The sequence below is a fragment of the Plutella xylostella genome, chromosome 7, assembly GCF_932276165.1.
Source record: "Plutella xylostella chromosome 7, ilPluXylo3.1, whole genome shotgun sequence".
Lineage (NCBI taxonomy): Eukaryota > Metazoa > Arthropoda > Insecta > Lepidoptera > Plutellidae > Plutella > Plutella xylostella.
Window position 1 is genome coordinate 3863850 of NC_063987.1, and position 24021 is coordinate 3887870.

A 24021-nucleotide genomic window follows, 5' to 3' on the forward strand; every position below is an offset into this window, starting at 1 on the left:
ATCAGTAGCGTTGCCACACACATTTTAGCCCATAATACCCACATTCCAACACCCTGTATAACTCACCGGCCACCACCAGGTCATCGGAGTACTTGAAGGAGGAGGACAGCAGCTGGTCTGCGTCGAAGGGCAGCGGCTCCACAGTGTCCCCGCTGAGGCTGTACAGGGTCCCTCGGAGGGACGGCACTAGTCGCACCCATTTACCTCCTGAAGTTAGCTGCAAAGAGGTTAAGTTGTCTGGTAGAAATGCTATAAGAAATAAGGCTGCTTATTTTTACTGTTTTTATTTTTGTATTTTTTTTTGTTTAGGTGGAAATAAAGAGGATTGTAATTTTGTTGCTGTAATTATTGTAAGTTATGACTTTTTAAAGAGTGGATGATGCATTGAATAGTGACTCTTATTGTTGTGCAGAGGGGCTGGGTTAGATCCCTGGCAGGGGCCGATATTTGCAGATATTATGTATACATATTGCTCTTGGGTGTTGGATATTAAATGTTTCTGTGGTGTAATTTCTCCAGCCCCCAAGTCAAGTGTGGAGATTATGACAATAACCTTCCAGTCTTGGATGAGCTCTGGATGTCCTAAATCCGATTGTTTAAGTATTGTGTGTTTGTGTATAAATTTAAAAAGTTCATATTCATATCTATTTATAGCACCTTTTTTACTGTTTGATTTCTTTTATGTTTAACCTGAATTGTGTGTGTGTGTGTGTATGTGTTACCTCAACATGGTGTAGATTGGAGGAGAGGAGGGGCTGTGTCTCTACATCCCAGGCTTTGGCTCCGCTGCTTGTAATGAATGCTGTGAGTCGGCCATCTAGAGTGCTCACTAGCACTAAGCTGAAAAATATTATAAAACAATTATAAATAGTGAATTTTGTTTGGTAAGCTACCATTGACATATATATTACTGCGTAAGGACAGGCCAAACCACTCAAGAAAATGGCACCCGCGCGTTGGCTCTAAAATAGTCATTTTAGGGCCAACGGTCCTCAGTCGACAGTTGTCTGTGACGGAGAGATAGTCTTTGTTTCTTGTGATAAATATGCCTATTTTTGTTGTGAAAGGCTACAAAAACTATGATACGAAGGCAATGATTTCAAAAGGAAGGATACGCCCTTCAGAACATTTTACTCAAACCTTCTTCATACAAGCAAAATAACTGCCATCTGTCATAATTTGTAGGAACTACGTCACATGTGTTGGGGTTGATTGCTGCCCACAACAACGGGGTTGATAGTTGATAATGATAATTGATAGTTTGATAGGGTGAGTGCCGAACCGCCGCGTGACGTATGATAATGAAAAGACGTCGTTATGTGTGAACGGTATATTGAACACTGAAATATGATTATGTAGGTACAATTGTCGCTAAGTCTAAGTAGGTCGCACGTTTAAGTAAATGCAAACTAATGCCTAGATGTTAACTCTAACATCTTCCCCACTCAGAGAAGAGAGAAAATGATATTGAAACGAAATGATAAAATTGATACATGATCTACTGATAAGGTAATGACTAAGTAAATGATCTAAAATTGATACATATCTTAAATAGAAGTTATTCCAAAAATCATAATATTTAATAGAATGAATCTAAAGTTAACAGAATGTAAATAGAATCTAATGATCTTTAGAAAATGATTTTGTCCAATCACATTGATCGATTGTACTTATTTTTACGCGCACATACTACTGGTATTTTATGACCACTATCACTGCACTTATAAGAGAGATTTTGCAATCGAATGTTGTCACTACACAACACACTGGAGTGGCCCACCAGGACCGGAGAGCCCGGGCGGGGGGCCGCTGGGCGGGCTGCCGGGGCCGCCGGCGCCCGGGCGCGCTGCCTGCCGCCGCGCGCTCGCCGCCACGCCACCGCCGCGCCGACGATCGCCAGGGTCGCTACTATCCCGTACACCGCCACGTAGTGATGAATGTCATGATTGCTCATACTGCTTGATACCAGAGGTACTCTCTGCTTCATGTCATCCAGTTGTCTCTGAACTTCTGATAATTGTTGCTGGTGCTCTTGGTCTGATATTGATTCTGAGGTGATATTCTCTAATGGCAGCGTTATATTAAACATGTGATTAATAGCAGCCATTTTTGGTAGTTCTATTTCGGAGTGCAGTATTAATTTGTTGGATTTCTGATTGTGTGAATATAATGTAAAGTATTTTGATTTTATAGCACAATCGGTTCCGACAGCAAACATGCCAGCTGATTGTAATTGTAATGATGTAATCTGATCTGGGCATAATAATTTAATCGGGCATTTATCGCAACAGAAATAAAAGTATGTATTTATTTGACTTAGCTCTATCCATTCATTGTCGCATAGCTGGACAGCTGTTTTACATAGACTTGACCCATTTTTCTTCTGACACACATCTTCATCACTTTTGATTGAATATACTGGAGACCTTAGGTTGCAAATGATTGTTGACTGATCCCTCTCCATACATAACTGTAATTCATTTTGAGACACTCGAATCATCGTATCCTTTCTTAGGTTGATAGCAATGTAATTTGATACTGGAACTATGCTGACTTTATGATTTTGTATTTGATGGGGAATTGGTATTATTTTTAAAATCTCGTAGTAGTCTCTGGTGACTAAGGGTATGGTTATTTCAATGATGATATAGTTTTTTGATAGTTTTGCTCTAGTTTTTAATAGATGATAAATTTTCGCTAAGTTTGAGTCTTCACCAGGCAGTGTAAGGTCCTTGGTAAGATGAGATGATATGATATTGAGCTCGTGTTGTAGTTGTTCAGGTGTTATTAGATGTAAGTTTATTTTCCCATGATAGATGTTGGTAATGGTATCGAGTAGGTCATTTTGCATAGATTTGATTTGAGAAATTAGATTACTGGTTATTGCAGCAGACATCGTGAAGTCATTGATTAATGATATGCTGTTCAAGTCTTTCTGGATATTATTCTGATTCTGTTCTAAATTTAACAGTCTCTTGTTGATCGCTTTATGATGTTTATCCATAATATCCTCAGATCTTTTGATAAAGTTAAACTCTGCTTCAACTATCGATGTCTGGTTTTTCCACAACATAGCTAAATGATTTTGATTTTGCTTGATGTCATTCTCATATTTTTCTGCAAACTGGCTGTCTAGTACACCAAATAAGGTATTAGCTACGTTTCCCACGAGGTTGACTAAGCCTCGTCTGCGCCGGCGCCTCACCGTCTGTTGATTTGATAGTACACCATCGTAGTGCTTTATTTCTCCGAACTCGTGTCGAAGTTGTAACATGATCTCTTCACAGTGTGACTGACTTCTTATCTTGGTACATACTTTGTTTATGTAATATAAGTACTCTGTAATTGTCGACAAGCCGTCTCGGTATGGGTTCATGTCATAATAAACGATAAGCCGCCACTCATCTCTTATTAATTGTGCGTTTGATATTTTGTCAAAATAGACTGATTGATTGTTTTTGAACGTTGTATAGTTGTAGGCACATTCGGAGTTTGATATTAGGCTGAAGAAGAACAATAATGCTGATACGAGTAATGATAGGTTGAATGGTTTCTTCTTTTTAATTGTTCTTTTTGGCCTTTTGTTTTGTTCAGTGGGAGGCAAGTTGCGTTGAGCATTTGATGAGTCATCGCTTTCTGCTGCTTGGTTGTTGATAGTTTGATAATTTTGCTCTACAGGCAGTATTGATAATTTAACGATAGGACGTTTTATTATGCCGTTTTTCGTTTTGATAGTTACCACCCTCACGTATCCGTCCTTTCCCGGATGGACCTCTAAGATTCGGCCCATTGGCCACTTCCCAGCCGGCAAATTCGCGTCATTTATGATAACTATATCTCCGACCTTGAAGTTTGGTTGAGGGCTACGCCATTTACCCTTGATGGATAACTGCGTGAGATATTCATTTCTCCATCGCCTCCAGATGTCGTTGAATATTTTTTGAGTATGATACCATCTACTTCTATGATCTTCTTCCGTTTCAATCACGTTTAGAGAAGGACCGCTTGCCAAAAAGTGCGAAGGTGTTAAACAATCTAGCTCATTCGGGTCTTCTGTGATTGGGCACAGGGGCCTACTGTTCAAACAGGCTTCTAGCTGAGCGAGTAACGTGGAGTACTCCTCAAATGTCAGTTTTTGATCGCCGACAACCCTCTTTAGGTGATGTTTCAGTTGTTTGACCTGACTCTCCCACAAACCTCCTGCTGACGGCCATGATGGTCCTTGAAAATGCCATTCGATATTCATATCAGCTATCTCGCTCATGAACTCTGTACCGAATGTTTCTTTGATCTGTTCGTATTCTTCTTTCAGTTTTCGGTCAGCGCCAATGAAGCAGGATCCAAAATCGCTGTACAGGTGCCCAGGTGTCCCTCTTTTTGCTGATAGGCGTTTTAGGGCTGCAAGCATCGCTGATGTTGATAAATCCGAAACTAATTCGAGATGCACGGCTTTTGTCACCACTTCTGATGTTATTTCAATTTTTGATTGGAATGTGAAACAGTCTTGAATGGGGTTCCAACTTAACCCTAAAGTTTTTGATGTTTCTGCTTGCTTAAAGTCAAATTCTGTTTGTTCTGATTCTGATGTGGTTGATATAGGTAAGTGATTTGATTTCCACTTGCGCAGGTGAAATCCTCCACTCTGGAGCACCGACATAAGGTTTTCTTTCAGTTCTTCAGCTTCTTCTGCTGTATGACAGCCATGCACGAGATCGTCCATGTAAAAGCAGGACTCAATGACATCTGCTGCAATGCTGTTTGGGTTGATTTCTTTTTCATCTGCCGCTAATCTCCGCAGTGTCATCATAGCAAGAAACGGTGATGAGCGGAGTCCATAGGTGACAGATCTTAGTTGATATTCCTGGAGTACATGCTCTGGTGAATCTCTCCATATGATCTTTTGAAGGTTCTGATCTTCTTCATGCACCCAGATTTGCCTATACATTTTTTCTATGTCGGCTGTGAACGCGATTTGATATTGCCTCCATTTAATGATAAGCGTTTGAAGGTCTTGTTGAAGATTGGGCCCGCATTCCATAAGGTCATTAAGGCTATGTCCTGTTGAGGTAGGTGCTGACCCATTAAATACTACTCTAGTCTTAGTAGTTGTTGATTCTTCGCGGGTGACACTATGATGCGGCAAAAAGAAGGTAGGTTTCATATTGCCGTCATATGTTGATAGTTTCATGTGACCGAGCGATAGGTACTCATGAATGAATGCTTTGTAATCAGATTCCATTTGTTTATTTTTACCGAATTTTCGCTCTAATTGACGGAATTGAGCAACAGCTTTATTTTTGGAGGTCCCGAGTTTGTCCTCGAAGTTTTCCTTCATTGGTATCCTCACTGAATACCTGCCGTCCTCTAATCTCCGGGTTGTTTTTTGATAAAAATTGATAACTTGTTCTTCTGATGATGATAGTTGCGATTTGTCGGTGATATCTTCTATTTCCCAAAACCTTTTTATTTCGTCAATATCGCATAATGTTACGTTGCATTGTAATGTTTTAACATGACCACACAAAATCCAACCCAGCTGTGTTTGCTGGGCTATAGGTACGTTCTCATGTTGCTTGCATATTCCTTCCAACAAAATGATAGAGTATATATCAGCGCCGAGCAGTAAATCGACTGGCCGACTTATATAAAACTGTGGATCAGCAAGTTTGATATTGTTTAAAAATGACCATTCTGGTTCATTAAATGAGACACTGGGTAAATTTTTGATAAGAGATTTCATGATAAGAACCTCGGTCTCGAATTGATAATTGTTGTCCATTGATGAGCAACAGATTTTGGTGATACCTTTACAAGTACTTTCCTTAGTACCTACTCCTGATATGATACCGTGGAATTTGCTTCTCGATAGTCTCAATGCCTGCGCTGCCTTTTCTGTGATTAATGATGTTTGTGATCCTTGATCTATAAGTGCCCTTAATGTGTGATATGTACCATCCGCTGATTTAACTTTTAGCATAGCTGTGGCCAACAGTACTTCGGGTGGAACGTCACGTTGTAGTGACACGTGAGTATTTTTATTCCTATTTGGCTCAAACTTGATGTTCGATGATGTCGGTCGCGATGCTGTTTGGCCATATTGATGGCCTTGCGAAAATGCGTCATGTAAGATGGTGTTATGATCTGAATTGCATTTTTGACAGCGTTTTTCTGATATACACGGCTTTCCAAAGTGACAATACAGACAATTTTTGCATAACTCATGCTTATTGATGATGTTTAATTTTGATTTGTTGTCCATTTCTAAGAATTGAGGGCAATAAAATAACGCGTGTTCGAATGTGTCGCAAATCGGGCATCTTTTTGCGAAGTTGTTGTTTTTATTGTAGACCGGACGTGCGCTACTTTTATTCAATGACGTAAATGATTGCTGGTAATTTTTGTTGAAGTTTTTTGGCTTGATAAATGATATTTTAGATTTTTGTGGGGTGATATTTTCCTCGATCTTAGTTTTTCCGGAGGCTGACTCCATTTTCCTGAATTTGCCTTCCAGAAATGATAAAAATTCCGCAAGGGTGGGTAACTCAAACGGTTTTTGGAGAGAATCGATGTATGCCTCATTTGTACTCGCATCCAGCTTTTGCGACAAAATGTGGACTAGTAATGGGTCCCAAGTGGCAGTGTCGATTCCTAGATTTTTGACTGCGTTCAGGCACTCGATGGTGACGTCATGAAGTCGCTTGATCTGGTTGATAGAGGCTTGATTTTGCATCGATGGTAGATTTAACATGATATTGATATGAGCTGAGAAGATGAGCTTCCGGTTATTATATCTATTGTTAAGTATTTCCCAGCACGCTCCGTAGTTATCGCTGCTTACTTTGAGGTGTTGTATAAGGCGCTCCGCCTCACCTTTAACTTTAGATTTCAGGAACTGCATCTTCTGCGCATTAGAGAGCGATGAGTTGTTATGTATGGCCTCCATGAAGAGATCTTTGAATGAGGTCCATAAGTGATAATTTCCGTGGAATTGAGGAATCTCCAGAACTGGTGTAGACTTCTCACGATGCTGCGTGCTCCACATTTTCTTATTGATAGCTCTTTTCATCTCATTGTAACACTGCTCGTACTCCGAAAATGCTTCTTCATACTCCAGATTCTGGCCGTTCAATTCTCCATCCAACTCCCAATGAAGAGAATCAATAGCTCGCCACCTGATTTGCAGCGTTTTAAGACAATCTTCCAATTCCCATCTCTCTGATAAATCGTCTAAATTAATGTTTGATAATGTTCTGTTTAAAGCTCGAAAATTGCTATTTTGTTTGATAAGTTTCTCAGAGCATCTCTCAGACTGCATTTGTTCTGAGGGATCGTCATCGGCGTCGTGTGAACTAGTCTTCACTTTGAATTTGATAGGTGCCGGGGTCAATGTTGAAGTGTCCCGAGGTACGGCTCCTGACTCTTCCATGTTGATGCTGTCAACAGGTACCGAATCCGTCGCCCGACTAGTTCCAGGTGCTGCTGAGGCCGGCTGCTGCATCCTTGACGCCTCATCGACGTGCTCATGCTGTTGTGCTGTTCCCGTTCCCAATTTTAGGACGGGTGGTTTCATAAAAGGTGCTGATAATGATGATTTTGATTCCTTAATTTGATTCATGATATATTCGTAACGAACGCGTACTGCCTCAAAGACGTTGTTGACGAAATATTCGTGCGATTTGTCGTCAAATCCACATAATTTAATATGATTACTTTGAAATTCGCCCCAATAACTATTAAGCACATCTAATTTCCGCTTGAAATAATCAGTTTTTGATTTACGATCCTTGGGGTCTTTTTTAAAGTTGATATAGAGACTTTCCATAGCATCAATGATTTGCTGTTGCGTAGCTAGGATGTCTTCCATCTTGACTTCCATTTTTTAAGTTGAGAGCAAGCAAAAAAAAAGGAAAGATCTTACTTGATAAAGCTGGCTGAAGATGATAGTTTGATGGTTCCCTGACTCAACAGGTCTCCAAATGATAAATCCTTGCAAAACAATAGGTAAACCACTCGCGAAGCACAAATGCTAAGATTCACGACACTCGCGACTGATCCCGCCTGTTCCGAAGGCTCGAAGGACCAAAACGATGTTGGGGTTGATTGCTGCCCACAACAACGGGGTTGATAGTTGATAATGATAATTGATAGTTTGATAGGGTGAGTGCCGAACCGCCGCGTGACGTATGATAATGAAAAGACGTCGTTATGTGTGAACGGTATATTGAACACTGAAATATGATTATGTAGGTACAATTGTCGCTAAGTCTAAGTAGGTCGCACGTTTAAGTAAATGCAAACTAATGCCTAGATGTTAACTCTAACAACATGTACATTTACACAAATAGACATTTTAGGGCCAACGCGCGGGTGCCATTTTCTTGAGTGGTTTGGCCTGTCCTTACGCAGTAATATATATGTCAATGTACGAAGGTCAAAAAGGAATATGGAATATCGTATCATCCTTAATTAATAAATAAACACATTTTAAAGCGATAATTATTTTACTACCAAAGTCTACAATGGCCGCACGATGTAACCTTGTACGGACGTCCGCATGCAACTCACTCATATTATTATGTACCTACACTGTCCGGTGACGGTAAAATATGAATGCACGTACAAGGTTGCGTCGTCAGGATAAGTAGCTCGGCTCTGACATAGTTCCAACAAATTATGACAGATGGCAGTAATTTTGCTTGTATGAAGAAGGTTTGAGTAAAATGTTCTGAAGGGCGTATCCTTCCTTTTGAAATCATTGTAAGCTACACATTTCCTCAATAAAGATGCTGAGTCTCAGATAGCTAGGTGTAAATATTGTTTTCTAGGAACCTAAGAGATGCCATGAAAAATGTAATACAAGGTGTATTCTAAGCATTTCTACAAATTATATTAAATATTCATTAAATTAATTAAAATTAGGGATCCCAGGACCAGATGATGATGCTGATTAATTAAATTGAAAAGGTGTCTGAAGCATCTATGTGAACTCCTCCTATTTTATAGGAGCATAGCTAGAGCATGTATATTTTGAACCATTATTCAAGGTTACATTACATACAAATACATAATTAGATTTAGCTAAATCCAACATGTACCCAGAAAAAAACACAATGACATGCTGCAATCTGATTGGATAGCTTCCTGTCACCCCAGTTCAACCGACCAATCACTAGGCGAATTGTCACCACTGACAATAGTGCAAACTTAAAAATAACTTGTGTTTACATAGGTCCATGCTTATTTATTATGTATTTACAAATCTTACATACATGGTTTAGTAATAGTAATTTATAAATAAAGTAACATCAATAACCAATTATGTTCCTCATAGGCACATTGTGATGGTAAACATTCAAAAAGACATGAAAGATTAAAAAGATCATTCAGGAAAAACACTATTAAAACTTTACTTAACCAAGAAAGAAGAGTTACACACACTAATTATAATAAACAATAATTCAATGATTTGATAAAGTAGTTTTCAAAAGTAAATAAATACTTACTCGTTAGTGGCCGACTGATCATTCGTGGTGTGAGGATTACAAAAAGGTAACTTCTGTACAGTATCATCGGCCCTGATATATGAAGTTATGAACGTAAGAAGAAAAGCTGCCTTTAAAGCGATGACCCGCCAATACCAATCCGACATTTTACTATTAGTAAACTATCGCCGGACATTTCAGAGAGAAATACAGTTAATTATTTGTATTACGAAACTCAGAAAAACAATTTCTAAGCCCGAAAAGAAACTCGTTCTGACGCGCTTTCTAATGACGTTTCTGTGAACTGTCAAAACTTTTGTAGCAAATGTCAAAAACATACGTCTTTGCGTTTCATTACACGCAAAAATGTTTTTTTTTTATTACAAATTGCCCTACCTACACTGGCAAAGTAGATGAAAAGTATGGACAGTTAGAAAAATCGGTTTTTACGATAATGTTAGAGCCACATCACTAAATTTGACAGATGTACCTCCACCGCGCTCGTGTTGTGTTTTCATCGCATATTTTTCGAAATCATTTGCTTTCGCGAGAGATTCTGAAGAAGTCGAGTTCTTGTAAACGGGCCTCCAATTTTAATACTACCCCCAGCACATAGATATTCCGGAATCCGTTAAACATTTCTAGATTTATTAGCTAAATAAAGATGACGCTGGGAACCTACAACAGACATCAAGCTCAGAGGAAGAAGTAAGCCTATTTTGTGTGCTTTATTGGCATTTTTGTAATGATATTCTATTCTTTTATTCTCAAACCGTGTGTTTTTTGCAGGGAGGCAGCGTTGGCAGCCGCGTTTCCTCAAGGTATTCGATGCCAGAAATGCTTGGAGTACGGCCATTGGAGCTATGAGTGCAAGAATAAGCGCAAGATTCTTGTGAGGCCGTCTCGCACACAGGTCATGAAGAAAAACCTAAAGGCTAAGGAACAAGGCCAGTGCAGGTAAGCTTGAGCAGTTCAATAATTTTTCTCATTTAACCATGAGGCTGTAGGAGTACAAATCATTCATAGCATTTTCCAATATTTTTCGCTACCCTCAAAACAAATATTTTCAAATAATTTGGCAGTTGCACACTTTTTACTTCTACCCCACATGGCGAAACTAAAACCAATCCTATAACTGTTCTATCATTTTTACAGCAAAGGCGACAAGAAGTGTAAGTTGTCAGCTAAGAAGAAGCCACGTAAATCAGATGACTGCTCCGACTGTTCCTCGAGCTCCAGTTCATCATCTTCAGAGTCATCGTCCGGCAGTGACAGCTCCTCCGACAGCGACAGTGAAGACAGCAGCAGTTGCTCCGACAGTGGGTCTGAATCGTGTAGCGACTGTTAAGTTTTAATTACAACGGTAAGTATTGTGCTAACAACACTATCTATAAATCGGCAAATGGAAGTTATGGAAGTTAACGGTTCAAAACCTGTATCACAAAATTTTGTAGAGTTGGATTTAAGTTGTAGATAGTGTTTTTGGCATCACCTAAGATAAATGTTCTCAATTTTAATTTGTGTATTTTTCTATTTGGATTTTTTAATTTATGAACTTGTACAAAGTAATGTCCATAGGTTTGTTTTTATAATGCTGGTCATTTTAATGTATAGTACATAATATTTGAAAACATTTAGGACCTATAGGCAGTACTTAGGGTTTAGAAACCTATGATTTGATTGATGTGGTCTAGTCTTTATGTTTTTCACCAACAAATGATTGAAATATGTGCCCCCTAAATGTTGTTTTAAAGAATAAAAACTTGAGGGTAAATTGATAATTTTATTTTAGTAACTGTAGGAGTAGAGCTGACCTGTTTCTTGTACATTTTATTATTATAATAAGTTAAATAAAATTGTAGACCTGTAATGTAGATGATCTAGGAAACAAGAGATTTAAACCAGATAAAACAAGGTAGAATTAAATGTTATTTAACTATGATACTTGAATGATTTCGTGGAATAAATATCGTAATGAAACTATACTTTTGTTTGCATTTTAATGGTAATATACCCATACATTTTTACACAGGCTGTTGCAAGAATATTGTAAGCCGAAAGAATTCTCTAATTTTCAAAGTCGTAGAACAAAACTAATTCTGAATGACCCCCTGAGTCAACCGCCTTTCGGCTTACCTACTAAACACTGTTTTAACACCCTACCCATAAAAAATTGTAATTAGAATGATAATGCGTTCGAAACTGCAACGGAAGGAATGCGACGGAAGGCGGTCGAGAGAAAGTAAGAGGCTCGCTCGCTCAGTTTTGTCGAGCTCCACCGCCACGGGGTATCCAAGGTATGATGAGAAAGACATGTAGTAAATGTCTAGGTTTTGACCCAAGATTGTTTACCTTAAAAGGACCGTCATTTTTTTATTAATCACTTAACCACACAACGCCGGCTTCATCGTATCGAACACTAGGTAAAGTCTACTTTTTTAAAATCTCAGATACTAAATTGACAGATTCAGAACGGTTCATCAACAGTCGATTGAGCCATGAATCGTTCTATTGGCGGATTATTCGTGGGACAATCGACTACAACTGTTAATGAACTCAATTAGTATTTAGTCAAGTCTAGGGTTTTCGTCACCGTGGTGTAAGTCAGTCAGAGACGACGCTAGCGAATAACAAATAAGGAGAGCAATTTAAATGAAAATCTAAACTATGAAAGTTAAAATGTTTATTGACAATAAAAATATAATGGGGGGAGAATTCCAAAGGCAAACTATTTAATTTTAGCACTGTCAGAACTAACATTAGCTTACTGGAAAATTTGGTTTAACTCAGAGAATCAGAGAGGCGCTTATGTGATAAGGGATTTTATGGTTTACCAGTGCTAAATTATTATTTTTTGCTTCCAGAATCAGCTACAATTAATGGCAAATAAAAACATAATATTGAAATCATTATCGACTACAAGTAAATTGTATATCAAAAAACACAACAGTGAAATATTACAATGATTGTACTTTTAAAACTTAAACCTAGGCACAGCTAACTTAACATGTAAGTATTTTATCCTATTTATATAAAAAGGTGGGTTGAGGATTCCTGTGGTGATGATAAAGATAACAATTTCGTATAAAATATTATTGGCATGATTAAAATTGATGGTACTCTTGCATCGAGCTGACATTTGTACCAAATAAATCACAAACACATGGCGTTTATTTACCAGTTTAGTACACGAAGATGATAGAGCTCCCACAGTGTCAAAGTCATACAACTATGAATAACTGGAGAAAATGAGCGGGGCGTGAGTCGAGAATCCACCAATAAAATTGATAGATAGGTAGATAGCCTCGAGATTCTAGACCGGTATAATTAAACTAATTATTTAATTAATTGACAGCGGGCGCATCAGGCAACGTATGAACGATCACCTTACGCTTCTGGTCATAGACAAAGTTGTTAATCTTGAATATTTGGCTGTCGTAGAAGGGCTTGAGGTCGTTGATGTTGATCTGTCTCGCTCTCTCGACGAGGTCTCGCTCTGACACCTCGATGGTGGACTGCGAGTGGTTGTGGATACCTCGCATGTAGGCGAGCTGGTCCATGGTCAGTTGGCGCAGGATGTAGTATAGTAGCTCGCTGTGGTCCTTCTTGTAGGATAGGTATTTCTGGAATGTCTGGGGAGAGAGAATGGTAAATGTTAGTTTTTAGTTAGTAGGTATTTAGCGTTAGATTGGTCGGCGGATGGAAGTTATAGAGAATTGATATTAAAATATGTTCTTTTTGTGGGGAAACAACATTAAAATTAAAATAAAACCCGTACTATCGTATATTTTTTGCCAAATTCATACAAATGCAAATTCTTACTATAATATTTATGTCTAACTATAGTTTTTATTTGTCACCCGGCCGGCTGGCTGCTGTAATCCGGCAGTGTACGATGGTGGCGGCCAACAGCTTATTTTAAGGCATTACCACACAATCGTGCCGTGCAATGATCTCGATTAATAGATAGATAGAATACCCTTTATTTGTACACCAAACAGAATAACAAAATTAACAAGTTGCAAGTTAATAAGGGTGCAAAAGGCGGTATTATCACAGCGATTGACTGACCTGTCTCATGGCCCGCATGACGCTGTACTTCTGCGTGTCGACGAAGCTCTCGAGCATGGTGCGGATGGCCATGTTCACGTCCTCCTCGGCCACTTGGGGACGCAGGTGCATGCGCGCGTGGGCTTCGGACATGCGGATCACTGGGGGAGAGAGGAGAAAATATGTTAGCAATATGTGATAAAATTAAGTGGTTCAAAAAATGTGTTCATTTTATCTTTTCTATACAAAGGTTGTCTGGTAAAGATTGCTTTAAGAGATAAAGCCGCATTTTTGTACTGTAAAGTGGTTTTCTGTATTATTTTCTCTCTTTTGGTGCAAATGAAGTGTATTGTATTGCTCTCGAGTGGAACCTTTGTATTATATCTCCTAAATTCAGCCAGCCTAGCTACGCAGCGATATCTACACTAGTTTATAGGTTAACCTCGTTATCTTTATTGTGGATAGAGTGTAAGGTGTAAGTACTACGATACTAAACATATCATCGTCAAGCCATCATAAGTTACAACACTTCGTCTTCGGCCTTCATCATCCAGCCACTACCCACTACTTGTCTAAGGTAGTCGGTCCAGCAAACCGGAGAGCGTCCCACGCTATGCTTGCCTATTCGTGGACGCCTTTGTGCAAAACTTGTTAACCCTACCGGTCATCGGTTCTTCGGTATATTATGGTATATCTGTGAACTCACCAGACTCAATATGTCTGACGGTGATGGGCAGGCTGCCGGTGGCCAGCGACTCCTGCCGCAGCTGACTGTACATCTTGGCCACTTTGTCTTGATCCATGTTCTGAAAACAAATAATGTTCGTTTAGATATTTTTATATCAGTGGATGCAAAGGTTCTTTTTGGTACAAGCTGTTCTTTTTTTATTTTACATTTAAAAGTAGTGCTACTTTTGGAAACATTGTGTGTGTAGATCTTCTTAATTCATCTTGCGTTACATAATTACTGTAAGCGTAGTATTATTATTAACCGACTTCAAAAAAAGGAAGAGGTTCTCAATTCGTCGGGTTCTTTTTTTTTTTTTAATAATATTAATTTTGTACAATCAAATCTTTAATTATTTTTCCCCTTTTTACTACGAATGTAGATAATGATTTCATTACATACCTGCAGTTTAGGCCGCACGTTCTCCCGCGAATATACTATATACTTCTTCAGCACGTCCTGGCTGAGCACGAACTCGGGGTCCTGTGTTGTTGGTGCTTCCAGCTGCGTGCCCGTCTGCGTGGGGTGGTGCCGGATGTGGGACGACACTACGAACCTGCGGGTGGTTGGGGGTGTTGGTGAAGTGGTTCGGTTATTGGCCGGTAGATGGCACTATTCGTTATTGTACTAGTAATATTTGTAACCTGATGTTGATGGGTAGTAGTTAATTTTTCGGCCGCTAGATGGCACTATTCGTAATTGTACTAGTTATAACTTAACGAATGGAAACGTTATAATAAATTTTACATCTACAAATACCTTAATTTTATCCTGGATAGCTAGTAACAGAGAGGAGTTTATTACAAATGTATACACGATTTGTAGGACATACAAACAATAATAAAATAATTTAGCTTTTTATCACACTAAGATCTATGTAAAGGTCACAGCTCATATAAACGTAATAATGTAAACGGTTCGCCTTTCTTTTCTTGTGTCGCGGGCTTGCGAAAACGGATCACCTTTCTTTTCTATATGAGCTGTGACCGTCTATGTGAGATGGACACTTATCTCTATTGTAGCATATACATTTACATTAGCACATCTGTGCATTTATTTTCGATATTCGTGCAATAAAGAAGCAAATAAATAAATAATACATACTTGGCCAAATGCGCGTCCATCATGGGGTCAGCCTCGTCGCGCACGACACAGAGCACGTCGAAACGAGACAGGATGGGCTCGGACAGGTTCACGTTCTCAGAGAACGTGAGGCTGGCGTCGTAGCGACCGCCGATGGGGTTGGCTGCTGCTATTACTGAGCATCTGGAATGATTAATTACCGTTTAATTTAATGAGCCCTTCAGTCAATGGAAGACTAAAGACCAGTGGGGACATGATAGGTCGTGATGAATTTATGAAGGTTGATCAAAATGGCGGCCGTGCGTACAACTAGTACGAATGGAATGAGATGGCGGTATGAAGCGAATATAACACCCGAGTCCGCGTTGTTCTATGCGAATATAGCGACAGGGCGGAATAGCGATCAACGCGCGTGGTGTAATTTGACCAAGCTTTCATCCTACATAACGCCTTCTATAGATCGGTTTTAGCCAATTTTATGGTCTCATGTGTCTTGTTATTTCCATAGGTTGTATTACAAAGTGATTGCTTCTTCATTCAAACATTGAAGGTTTGTGGGTTTGACAAGGTATACTTTGAATAACCACTGTCGGTGAAACTAACCTGGCATGCAAAGAAGTCACAATCCCCGCCTTCGATATAGAGATGGACTGCTGTTCCATGGCCTCGTGTATGGACGTGCGGTCCTGGTCGTTCATCTTGTCGAACTCGTCGATGAGGCACACGCCGCGGTCGGCTAAGACTAGCGCACCCGCTTCGAGGGTCCAGTCGCTGGAATGTAGACGTAATTTGTTAATTAAAATCATCATCACAACCCATTACTTCTGGCCACTGGTGGGGCTCGGGTCTCCTTCCAATAAACACACTGGCCTAGTGCGGGTTGGTGGATTAATTAAAATATGAATGTGTTAATCCAGGGTGTCAGCTCCTTACATACAGACTTCGATCAAAATTAGTTTATCCAACCACAATTAACTTTCGCGTAGGATTATTTAGATAACTAATGGTGGTAGATTTATCGGCACTTAATTAATTTAACAAAATTTAAAAATTTGGCTTTTGGCAATGAATACCGCGCCTAATGTTTAGAGACACAAGAGTTCAAAGCTCCTAGTCTAACTCTTGTCTCTTTATGTATCGTTATGATCAGCCTATATAGCAGTTCACTGCTGGACGTAGGCCTATCCCAAAGCTGAGGATGCTATTTTTATTTTAGCTTTCCGCATCCAAGCATTACCAGCTACCATTCGCAAGTCTTCACCCCGCATAGCTGGATTTATGCATGTTAACCATAAATAATTTACCGTGTAGTGGGGTTCTTCCGGACGTAGGCCGTGAGACCGACGGCGCTAGCGCCCTGCCCCGTCGTGAACACCGCGCGGGGCGCGATCTGCAAGCGAAATAACACTTTAACACTAGGAAATAACTAGAGCGGTAGGCTAGGCTAGCTAGGCTGGCTGAGCTGAAGTTAAGGGGATATGTACAAAAGTTCCACTCGAGGGAGCTTCGGACCACGTACAGGAACTTCGCCCCCTCACAGAATAGAAAAGAGGCAATAACTAACTATACAACATAGCTGGGGTAGTAATGACAGCAGATTATTGCAAGTGACGACGATATAAATCAATTAACGATTGCAGTGTAGGATGGCGAGACACGCCGTCGTGGACGACCACAAATGCGATTGACCGACCTTATAAGGAAAACATCTGGTAGCAAATGGATAGAGATAGCCCAAGATCGAGATGAGTGGCATAGACTGAATGAGGCCTACCCTTGAGGTTGAAAATGGCTAAGAAGAAGAAGAGTGTAGGATATTTTTTAAAATATTTACATTTTATATGGTTAATATTACCTTTTCTGTGTACTTTAAGAACTGTGACTTGGCAGTTCCGGGGTCCCCGCAGATCAGCACATTGATGTCTCCTCTCACTTTGTGCTTCTCACCTGAAACACACATAAGCAATTATGTAGTCGAACACCACAATCTACTGTGCTGGGTATAAAATATCTGTATTGGATTATTTATAAATCTGTACCTATAGGTCGTTTGAAAAAGGGTATAATCAGCAATAGGTAAGTTCATGCTGAGCCACTTTCAGCAGAATGTATATTCCCATGATATAACAAGCTTCCTTTTTACCATAATTTAATAATTTATGTATTGTTGTGGTGTTGAGAGAGGCCTATTCAGGAGATGATGATGTTTTGATGAATTTAAATGATGTTGATTATTTACCTGGATTCTTAGATTCACCACCAAACAACGCCAGAGCTAAACCTCTCTTGATATAGTCGTGTCCGAAGATGGAAGGCGCGATGCTCTGAACGATGCGTTCGCCGATGCGAGGGTCTTTCGACAGCTTCAGGATATTCGAGATGTCTTCGTCGGTCAGAGATTCAACGATGTGCTTGCAGTCTTTCACCACGATGTAGTTGGCTATGATCACTGTTGCGAACACTGGGAAACCCTGGAATTCATCGATTATTTCAAGGTAAGTTATAAAATGTCACCTTGCGAGTGAGTACCACACATGTGAGTGCAGATATAACAAAGCATAAGTATACTATTGTTGTACCTACTAGTATTGTAATATTATATTTTGATTGTTTATAAATCCTTCTTTTATCAGTAGGGGCTGCCCTTAGACATTTTAAATACATGTAAAGTTAAATGACAAAACTATGTATATTTAGAATAGAATAATAGAATAATATTTTTCAGATAACTATAGGTAGGTAGTATTTTAACAATAGGACAACTCTTAATGCTAAAGGTAGAAATGAAATACTGCTCTGAACTAGGAAATAACAGAGTTTTTCCTGTGTTTCAGATTAAAAAGTTACATAGAGAAACTTAAGTATCTAATTAAATAATCTTAGTAAATAAGTAAACATCTTATGAATAAGTTTAAACAAGGCAAATGCAAAAGGAATGTGCAAAGTAGAAATAAAATTGTTTGCGGAATAATTGTAAATATGTACAACTTGCAGAGGTGACCGCATCATCATTTATTAGTAAAACTGGGTCAAGATCGATAGGTATGAAGTATATATGATATGATCTTCCTCTTTTTAAATATATAGCAAAAGTAAAAACTTTAGCTGGATATTTAATTTTACCTGTTCAGTGTTAAGCGAGCCATCATAATTATTCGTGTACACCCCCGTCAGATCCACCTCGTCCCCAGGCTTGCAGCGGTCGCACAGATCCGCCAGCAGGATGCAGTCCTTGCTGCGAGGAATCCGGCCGGCCGGGATGCGCCCCGGGGACTCCTGGATCGTCACCTTCTGGTAGTTACGGTATACTGTTTGTTCCATGTTTACCTGTGGGAGATTATAAAATGTATAGGTGTAGTTTATATAGAGTGGTAACGGGTAAGGGTTGGTTGAAGGTTGAGGAAAAATTGTTTTGGCAAAAGTTCAATAGTGGATGATTAGTCATTGGGACACATGTATGTAATGTTATTTGTTTGCATTAAATGAAGACCTAGGTTAAAGTTAGTCATTATGGTGAAAGGATTAGCCAGTCAGATTATTATCTGTCGTGTCTTATATGTAGAAATAGTTCTAATATGTGATTTAAATAAACAAACACTCACCATAAACGGCCCAGAGCTCTGACACTCGGGACACGAGCCTGGCTTGACCTCAGCGTTCTGCGACTGCACAAACGGCCCCAGAATATACCCGCATCTATTACAGTCATACTTGACCACAGACAACTGCGGCAGCACCCCCGTCGTCGACGTAATAACCCCCACAGTTCGCACCAACTGATTCAAATGGAGCTTCCTGAACGTTCTCAGCTCTTCAATCAGCGGTAGGTCTGAGATTCTGACGTGGATTTCGGCTGTGACGCGCTCGTAGCTCGGGAATATTTGCAGGACGATTTCTTTGGCCACCTCGTCGAAGATCTGAAGCATCTGGAAGGGTGCTTCGGGGAGGAAGTAGGCCAGCACTTGCTCCCTGCGGGCGAGAACGTCAAACTCTACGTGGAAGGATGCCTGGTTCATCTCGCACATGCGACGGATGCGCTCTTTGTAGACATATTGGCCTTTACTGTTGGTGTAGGTTCGGAGGAAGTTCTTGAATCTGAAAAAAAGGAAAAGAGTGTTTGTTATTTCGGTCATGACGCCCGTTGGAGGTCGTAAAAACGCACAACGTTTTTGCTTAGGTACATCTTAGGAGTTTCAGTGGTATTATAAAGATTTTACATGGGTCCATTATCACAGAAACACCTCATAAAGTGAAAAAAGGCTTTAGTCTCTTGCAATAACCCATTAACCTTAACTCTATTTACAAACATAGCAAAGGGCAAATTGGCTAATCAATTAATCTTTTCCCACCTGTTAGCAATCTCAGTCCGCGGCCCCAGCATAGACACCCACTCCTTGGTGGAGTACCCCTTGGTGTCCTCCAGGTTCTCGATGCTCTCGATGCCCTCCTCCACCTGTTCGTCGGTGCCCATTGCGGCCTTCTCCGCGGCGCGGCGGCGCTTGGCGCGCGGCGCGTCTGCGTTCTCTTCGTCGGAGTCATCTACAGGAGAAATAAGGAGTATTTTTTTATTTATTACACAATTTATAGGAGTTATAATGTACAGGTAGGCTTAATGCTAAAGAGGGGAAACTACAAAAGCATAAAGTAGGTGTTGATTTTTTTATTACAGGAAAAAAAGTGTTCTACTGTTACTGCCTAGGTTACAAGTGTTTGTACTATTGTAAATACCTATGCACTATTTTTGATATATTGTGTCTGTGTAAGTATGGATCCATCCATACTATAACACAAATAAAAATATATTCTCACCATACAACAGCCCGCGGTCATCCCTCCTGCGTCCCTCCTCGCGGTCTCGTCTCCGCAGCTCCTGCTCAGCAGCCACTCGGTCACCGACGGACATGGCGTCGTAGTCCCCATCGTCCAAGTCTTCTGCATCGTACCGGTCCAGCGCTGGCATGGGCCGGTAGTCTCTGGAATATTAATTAAATTGTAGGAACACAAGATACTCCACCTTGTCACAACAATTTATATTCACATGGGCTTAATTAACTTAACATAACATAAGTTAAAGATTATTAATCACTCCAATGTAATGGCAAGCCATATTTGTTCCTCTACGGTACCCCATTGGTACAGAGGGCCTTCGCAAGGGCAAGTGCTAAGGCGTCCTTCAAAGCACGCCACTGGATGCAATCTATAGCTTTCCACCAGCCACCTTTCACAAGTCACCCCAGCTAGCCAGAGGGCTTCCTATACTTAACTATGTGACTCATATGTACTTACGCTTCCATGTTATCACCGAACAGTTCCTCTCCATCCTCCTCCTCTTCGTTGGGCGCGTCTCCCAGGATCGCGCCCTCATCCTCAAACATCTCGTAGTCACGCGCAGGGGAAGTCATCCGGGAGCGAGCCCCATCGCGGTCTGACGGCGTGTCCGGCACTGGCGAGCTCTGAAGACATCATACATTCAAGAATTTGTTTGAAACAAAGGGCCTCAAATTGCCGTCTAAATATTATGAATTGCAGTCGTTAGGGAGATGAAAATACGACTTACCATGGTTGATTATGATAGTGGCAAAGCTTAACAATAAACTTAACACTTATAATACTGTAATAACACGGTAAATAACAAATAAAACAAAACAGAAACACGCCGTTACAAAAACAACAGGTTATTTAGTCAACTGTCAAAATTCGCGCGAAATTTGTTGGTTCGGCGTTCTGCGTTTTGTTTCTGCTGCTGAAGTTCGAACAAAAGCTCGCAGACGTTATTATTCTGGAGGAAATCTGACCTACACTAGGTAAGTAATATGGCAAGTGGTACGTGGCTGAAAAAACATTATCAAAGCCTATGTTTTTATTCTCATCGATGAGAGCAACATAACCCTACTTTTTTGACATTTAGTCTCCGAATATGTCGTAATGATTGCTGTTTATTTCGTAGTTACTGTAAAAAAACTGAAATGGCAAAGTACATAGCACAAATTATTGTGACGGGCGTTCAGGTTGTGGGTAAAGCTTTTGCACGCGCCTTGAGACAGGAGATAGCCGCGTCCCAGGAGGCAGCCAAGCGCGCTGGAGGTGGCCAGCAAGGAACCAAGAGAGCTGCAGCCAATGCCTCCACTGGACTCACCTTAGAAGAAGCTCTACAGATACTGAACCTAGACAAAGTCGACCCGGAGAAGCTCAAATCAAACTACGACCATTTATTTAATGCCAATGATAAGTCAAAAGGTGGTTCCTTTTATTTACAGTCTAAAATAGTTAGAGCCAAAGAACGAATAGAAGTAGAACTCAAGAATAGTCAACAAACGACGAAACCCCCTCCGACGGAAGGTCCATGAGACTATCTGGCTTGTTATAGGTGAATTTATCAATTGTTGTGTTTTATTCCAATAGTGCTAGAAAACAATTTTGAGTTTGTAAAATATTTTTATTACATTGCATATAAATTGCATACCACAATAGTGACTAGAATACATCAGTCTTTAGTACATAAATATTGATTATGAATAGTCGTACATTGCAAAAACACTATAAAAACACTTTAGCTGCTAATTTATAGATTTACAAAAATGTATAGCAATAAACTTGAGATGTAATCAATTGTTTATGCAACTTCTTTCATTTTAATCCTAAAATAATTTCTTATGTCTTATGGATATGTAAAAATATCAAAATAATGAGATTTAATATTAAGAGTATTATGTATGGCAACTCATGGCTATTTGCACTGAACATAAGCATTGGGCAATACTTCCAAGTTAACATCATTACATGGTCATGCTTAGGTTTAGTGCAAATTACTTAAATCTATACATTTCTTATAAGAATGGAAGCTATTGAGCAAATGGAAGAAAATATTTTTAGGCTCAGCAAGTTGCCTAACTAAAGGGTCAATACAAGCTATTCTGGAATGTATAGTAATAGATTAAATAGACAATCACACACACAAAAACCTTAATCCACACAGTTTCGTAAATAAATCAGTCAACTTAAGCTACTTTGCCATTATTTAGACGAATCCAGATGATCAATACTAGAAATAGTTACTTGACAAATTAAGTTGGCTTGACATCCATCAGAATCACAACCTCATAAGGGCTGCATTCAGAAACTCCCAACACATTACAAAGCCATCCGTAAAAACCCTTTTCAAAATCACAGACTTCTTTCCACCAATTAGTGCTACTGAAGGTAAGCTGTACAACACCTGCATACAGACCTACTCCAAGTGTAAATATTGTTATCAAAAATGGATATGACAAAATCACTATTGGTGATAGCAAAGCTTTTTTCATCCAGTGGAGATTCTCAGTAACATGAGTGAATATGTTGTACCAGGTCATAGTTCCCATGTAGAAAGAGTATAGAGCAGACATACTAGCCACCACCGGTATGCACAGCAGACTGAACAAAAACACATGAGGTCCATTATGAGCAGAGCATTTGGAAATATCCATCTTATTGTACTCTTCAGCTACAATGGCAGCTTCAATCATTTCAAGCTCTTCACGTGAAATGTTGAGTTTCACATCAACATTCTGTCCCTTCTTCTTGCCTCTTTTGATGGTCCCCGTCATGGTCAGGTAGCCTTTGTTATCTGACAGAGAGCAGTCAGTGGAAAGAGAACCTTCAGATGCTACTCTCAGAGCTGTGATTTCGCTATCAGCATTATCCATTTCTGTTATCTCAGAGACAATGTTGACTCTCTTCTTCCTTTTAGCACTGCCCTTTAGGCTGTCAGTAAGGTTACCCATTTCAAAGCTGTTTTCAGACTGTGTTTGTGACATGCTGTTTGGAGTTGCTGATGACTCATGGTCAGAGTTGAGGGCTTTGCAGCTCTTCTGAATGTCATAGTCATGGTGTTCCCTGAGGTCATCATGGCTGGAGCATGCATCAGAAGAGTTCTCATAAATTGGAGACAGATCAATAATTTCACGACTGCTTGTGAGAGTTGATAAAGGTATATATCCACCTTTAGAGATGTTTTGTGGCTTTTCTGGCTCTGAATCAATGTTGGACTCATTAGTTTCTTCCTCATGGACATCTGTGATGATGGGGAGATTTATTTTCATGTTGGACTTGAGTCCTTCCATTGTAGAGTGTATGATGCCATTGACAACATGTTCGGTGACTGGAGATGAGTAACCATTCTTGTATTTTGAAGGGAGATCTGTATCAGCTCCCTGAAATAGGAATAAGTTTATAATAAAGTATGTAAGTCCATCTATGTGTACTTAGGAACTTAACCCACTTGAACTTATGCAGCATATAAACTTTATGAGCGAGACAATTGCACTCAATGAATGTAAAGTATAGTGTTCAGTACATAAAATAGATAGACTCTGACCTGAACGCTAATAATGTGATCAACATGAGTTGGTACATTAATTAGCTTTTTTCCATTTCTCTTCTTTGGTAACACAAACAACGGCTGCTCGACCTTCGCCATGGTGCTATGAAATGGTAGTTAATTAATTAATGTATGTTTCGCTTAAGTTTTTATTGAGATTTTGTTGTAAAATGTAAAAGATAAATACAAACACATCAAAAAACAAACAACACAACCATTTTTATTGGTTTTTCGTTTGACAGTTTTTTTTTCGAACATCACAGATCAGATTTTATCAGACTGTACTTGTTTGAGTTGTGCGCGTCAGCGCTGTATGGAGG

The 24021-nt window shown here is 39.7% G+C and overlaps 5 protein-coding genes across 5 annotated transcripts in view; 2 read left to right on the forward strand and 3 right to left on the reverse strand.

Annotated features, from left to right (window-relative positions):
• LOC105389580 (eukaryotic translation initiation factor 2-alpha kinase) overlaps window positions 1–9799 on the reverse strand; it is a 33958-nt gene extending 24159 nt beyond the window's left edge. The window contains 3 exon segments of the mRNA XM_048621985.1: window positions 67–217; window positions 723–840; window positions 9504–9799. Of these exon segments, the coding sequence (XP_048477942.1) occupies window positions 67–217; window positions 723–840; window positions 9504–9649 (415 nt within the window). The 5' untranslated portion in view covers window positions 9650–9799.
• A 157-nt stretch (window positions 9800–9956) lies between these two features.
• Window positions 9957–11465, forward strand: LOC105389579 (zinc finger CCHC domain-containing protein 10). Its single transcript, XM_011560713.3, has 3 exons — window positions 9957–10190; window positions 10272–10439; window positions 10638–11465. The coding sequence occupies exons 1-3, from the start codon at window positions 10147–10149 to the stop codon at window positions 10828–10830; spliced, it is 405 nt and encodes a 134-aa protein (XP_011559015.1). The 5' UTR covers window positions 9957–10146; the 3' UTR covers window positions 10831–11465.
• Window positions 11466–12148: 683 nt separating this feature from the next.
• Window positions 12149–21060, reverse strand: LOC105389578 (DNA replication licensing factor Mcm2). Its single transcript, XM_048622088.1, has 15 exons — window positions 20900–21060; window positions 20629–20795; window positions 20152–20315; window positions 19692–19881; window positions 18945–19437; window positions 18466–18669; window positions 17582–17813; window positions 17198–17289; window positions 16647–16732; window positions 15946–16113; window positions 15364–15525; window positions 14662–14815; window positions 14239–14338; window positions 13554–13693; window positions 12149–13114 (listed from the first exon to the last, which is right to left on the reverse strand). The coding sequence occupies exons 1-15, from the start codon at window positions 20900–20902 to the stop codon at window positions 12827–12829; spliced, it is 2643 nt and encodes an 880-aa protein (XP_048478045.1). The 5' UTR covers window positions 20903–21060; the 3' UTR covers window positions 12149–12826.
• Window positions 21061–21233: 173 nt separating this feature from the next.
• LOC105389577 (mitochondrial import inner membrane translocase subunit Tim16) lies at window positions 21234–21956 on the forward strand. The gene has a single exon (XM_011560711.3). It carries the CDS (start codon window positions 21309–21311, stop codon window positions 21687–21689), a length of 381 nt encoding a protein of 126 aa, XP_011559013.1. The 5' UTR covers window positions 21234–21308; the 3' UTR covers window positions 21690–21956.
• On the reverse strand, window positions 21758–23929 carry LOC105389575 (transmembrane protein 169). Its single transcript, XM_011560710.3, has 2 exons — window positions 23699–23929; window positions 21758–23534 (listed from the first exon to the last, which is right to left on the reverse strand). Exons 1-2 carry the CDS (start codon window positions 23798–23800, stop codon window positions 22407–22409), a joined length of 1230 nt encoding a protein of 409 aa, XP_011559012.3. The 5' UTR covers window positions 23801–23929; the 3' UTR covers window positions 21758–22406.
• Between the last annotated feature and the right edge of the window lie 92 nt (window positions 23930–24021).

What these genes read in the sequence shown, in the direction of transcription:
- LOC105389577 (XM_011560711.3), top strand. Translation starts at nt 21,309, where the DNA reads ATGGCAAAGTACATAGCACAAATTATTGTGACGGGCGTTCAGGTTGTG.
- LOC105389575 (XM_011560710.3), bottom strand. Translation starts at nt 23,800, where the DNA reads ATGGCGAAGGTCGAGCAGCCGTTGTTTGTGTTACCAAAGAAGAGAAAT. An exon ending in ATCACATTATTAGCGTTCAG is followed by an intron (nt 23,535 to 23,698) that starts GTCAGAGTCTAT and finishes TTCCTATTTCAG; the next exon opens with GGAGCTGATACAGATCTCCC.
- LOC105389579 (XM_011560713.3), top strand. Translation starts at nt 10,147, where the DNA reads ATGACGCTGGGAACCTACAACAGACATCAAGCTCAGAGGAAGAA. An exon ending in CATCAAGCTCAGAGGAAGAA is followed by an intron (nt 10,191 to 10,271) that starts GTAAGCCTATTT and finishes TGTTTTTTGCAG; the next exon opens with GGAGGCAGCGTTGGCAGCCG. An exon ending in AAGGAACAAGGCCAGTGCAG is followed by an intron (nt 10,440 to 10,637) that starts GTAAGCTTGAGC and finishes TCATTTTTACAG; the next exon opens with CAAAGGCGACAAGAAGTGTA.
- LOC105389578 (XM_048622088.1), bottom strand. An exon ending in AGAGCTCTGGGCCGTTTATG is followed by an intron (nt 18,670 to 18,944) that starts GTGAGTGTTTGT and finishes AATCTCCCACAG; the next exon opens with GTAAACATGGAACAAACAGT. An exon ending in TCATGCGGGCCATGAGACAG is followed by an intron (nt 13,115 to 13,553) that starts GTCAGTCAATCG and finishes CTCTCTCCCCAG; the next exon opens with ACATTCCAGAAATACCTATC.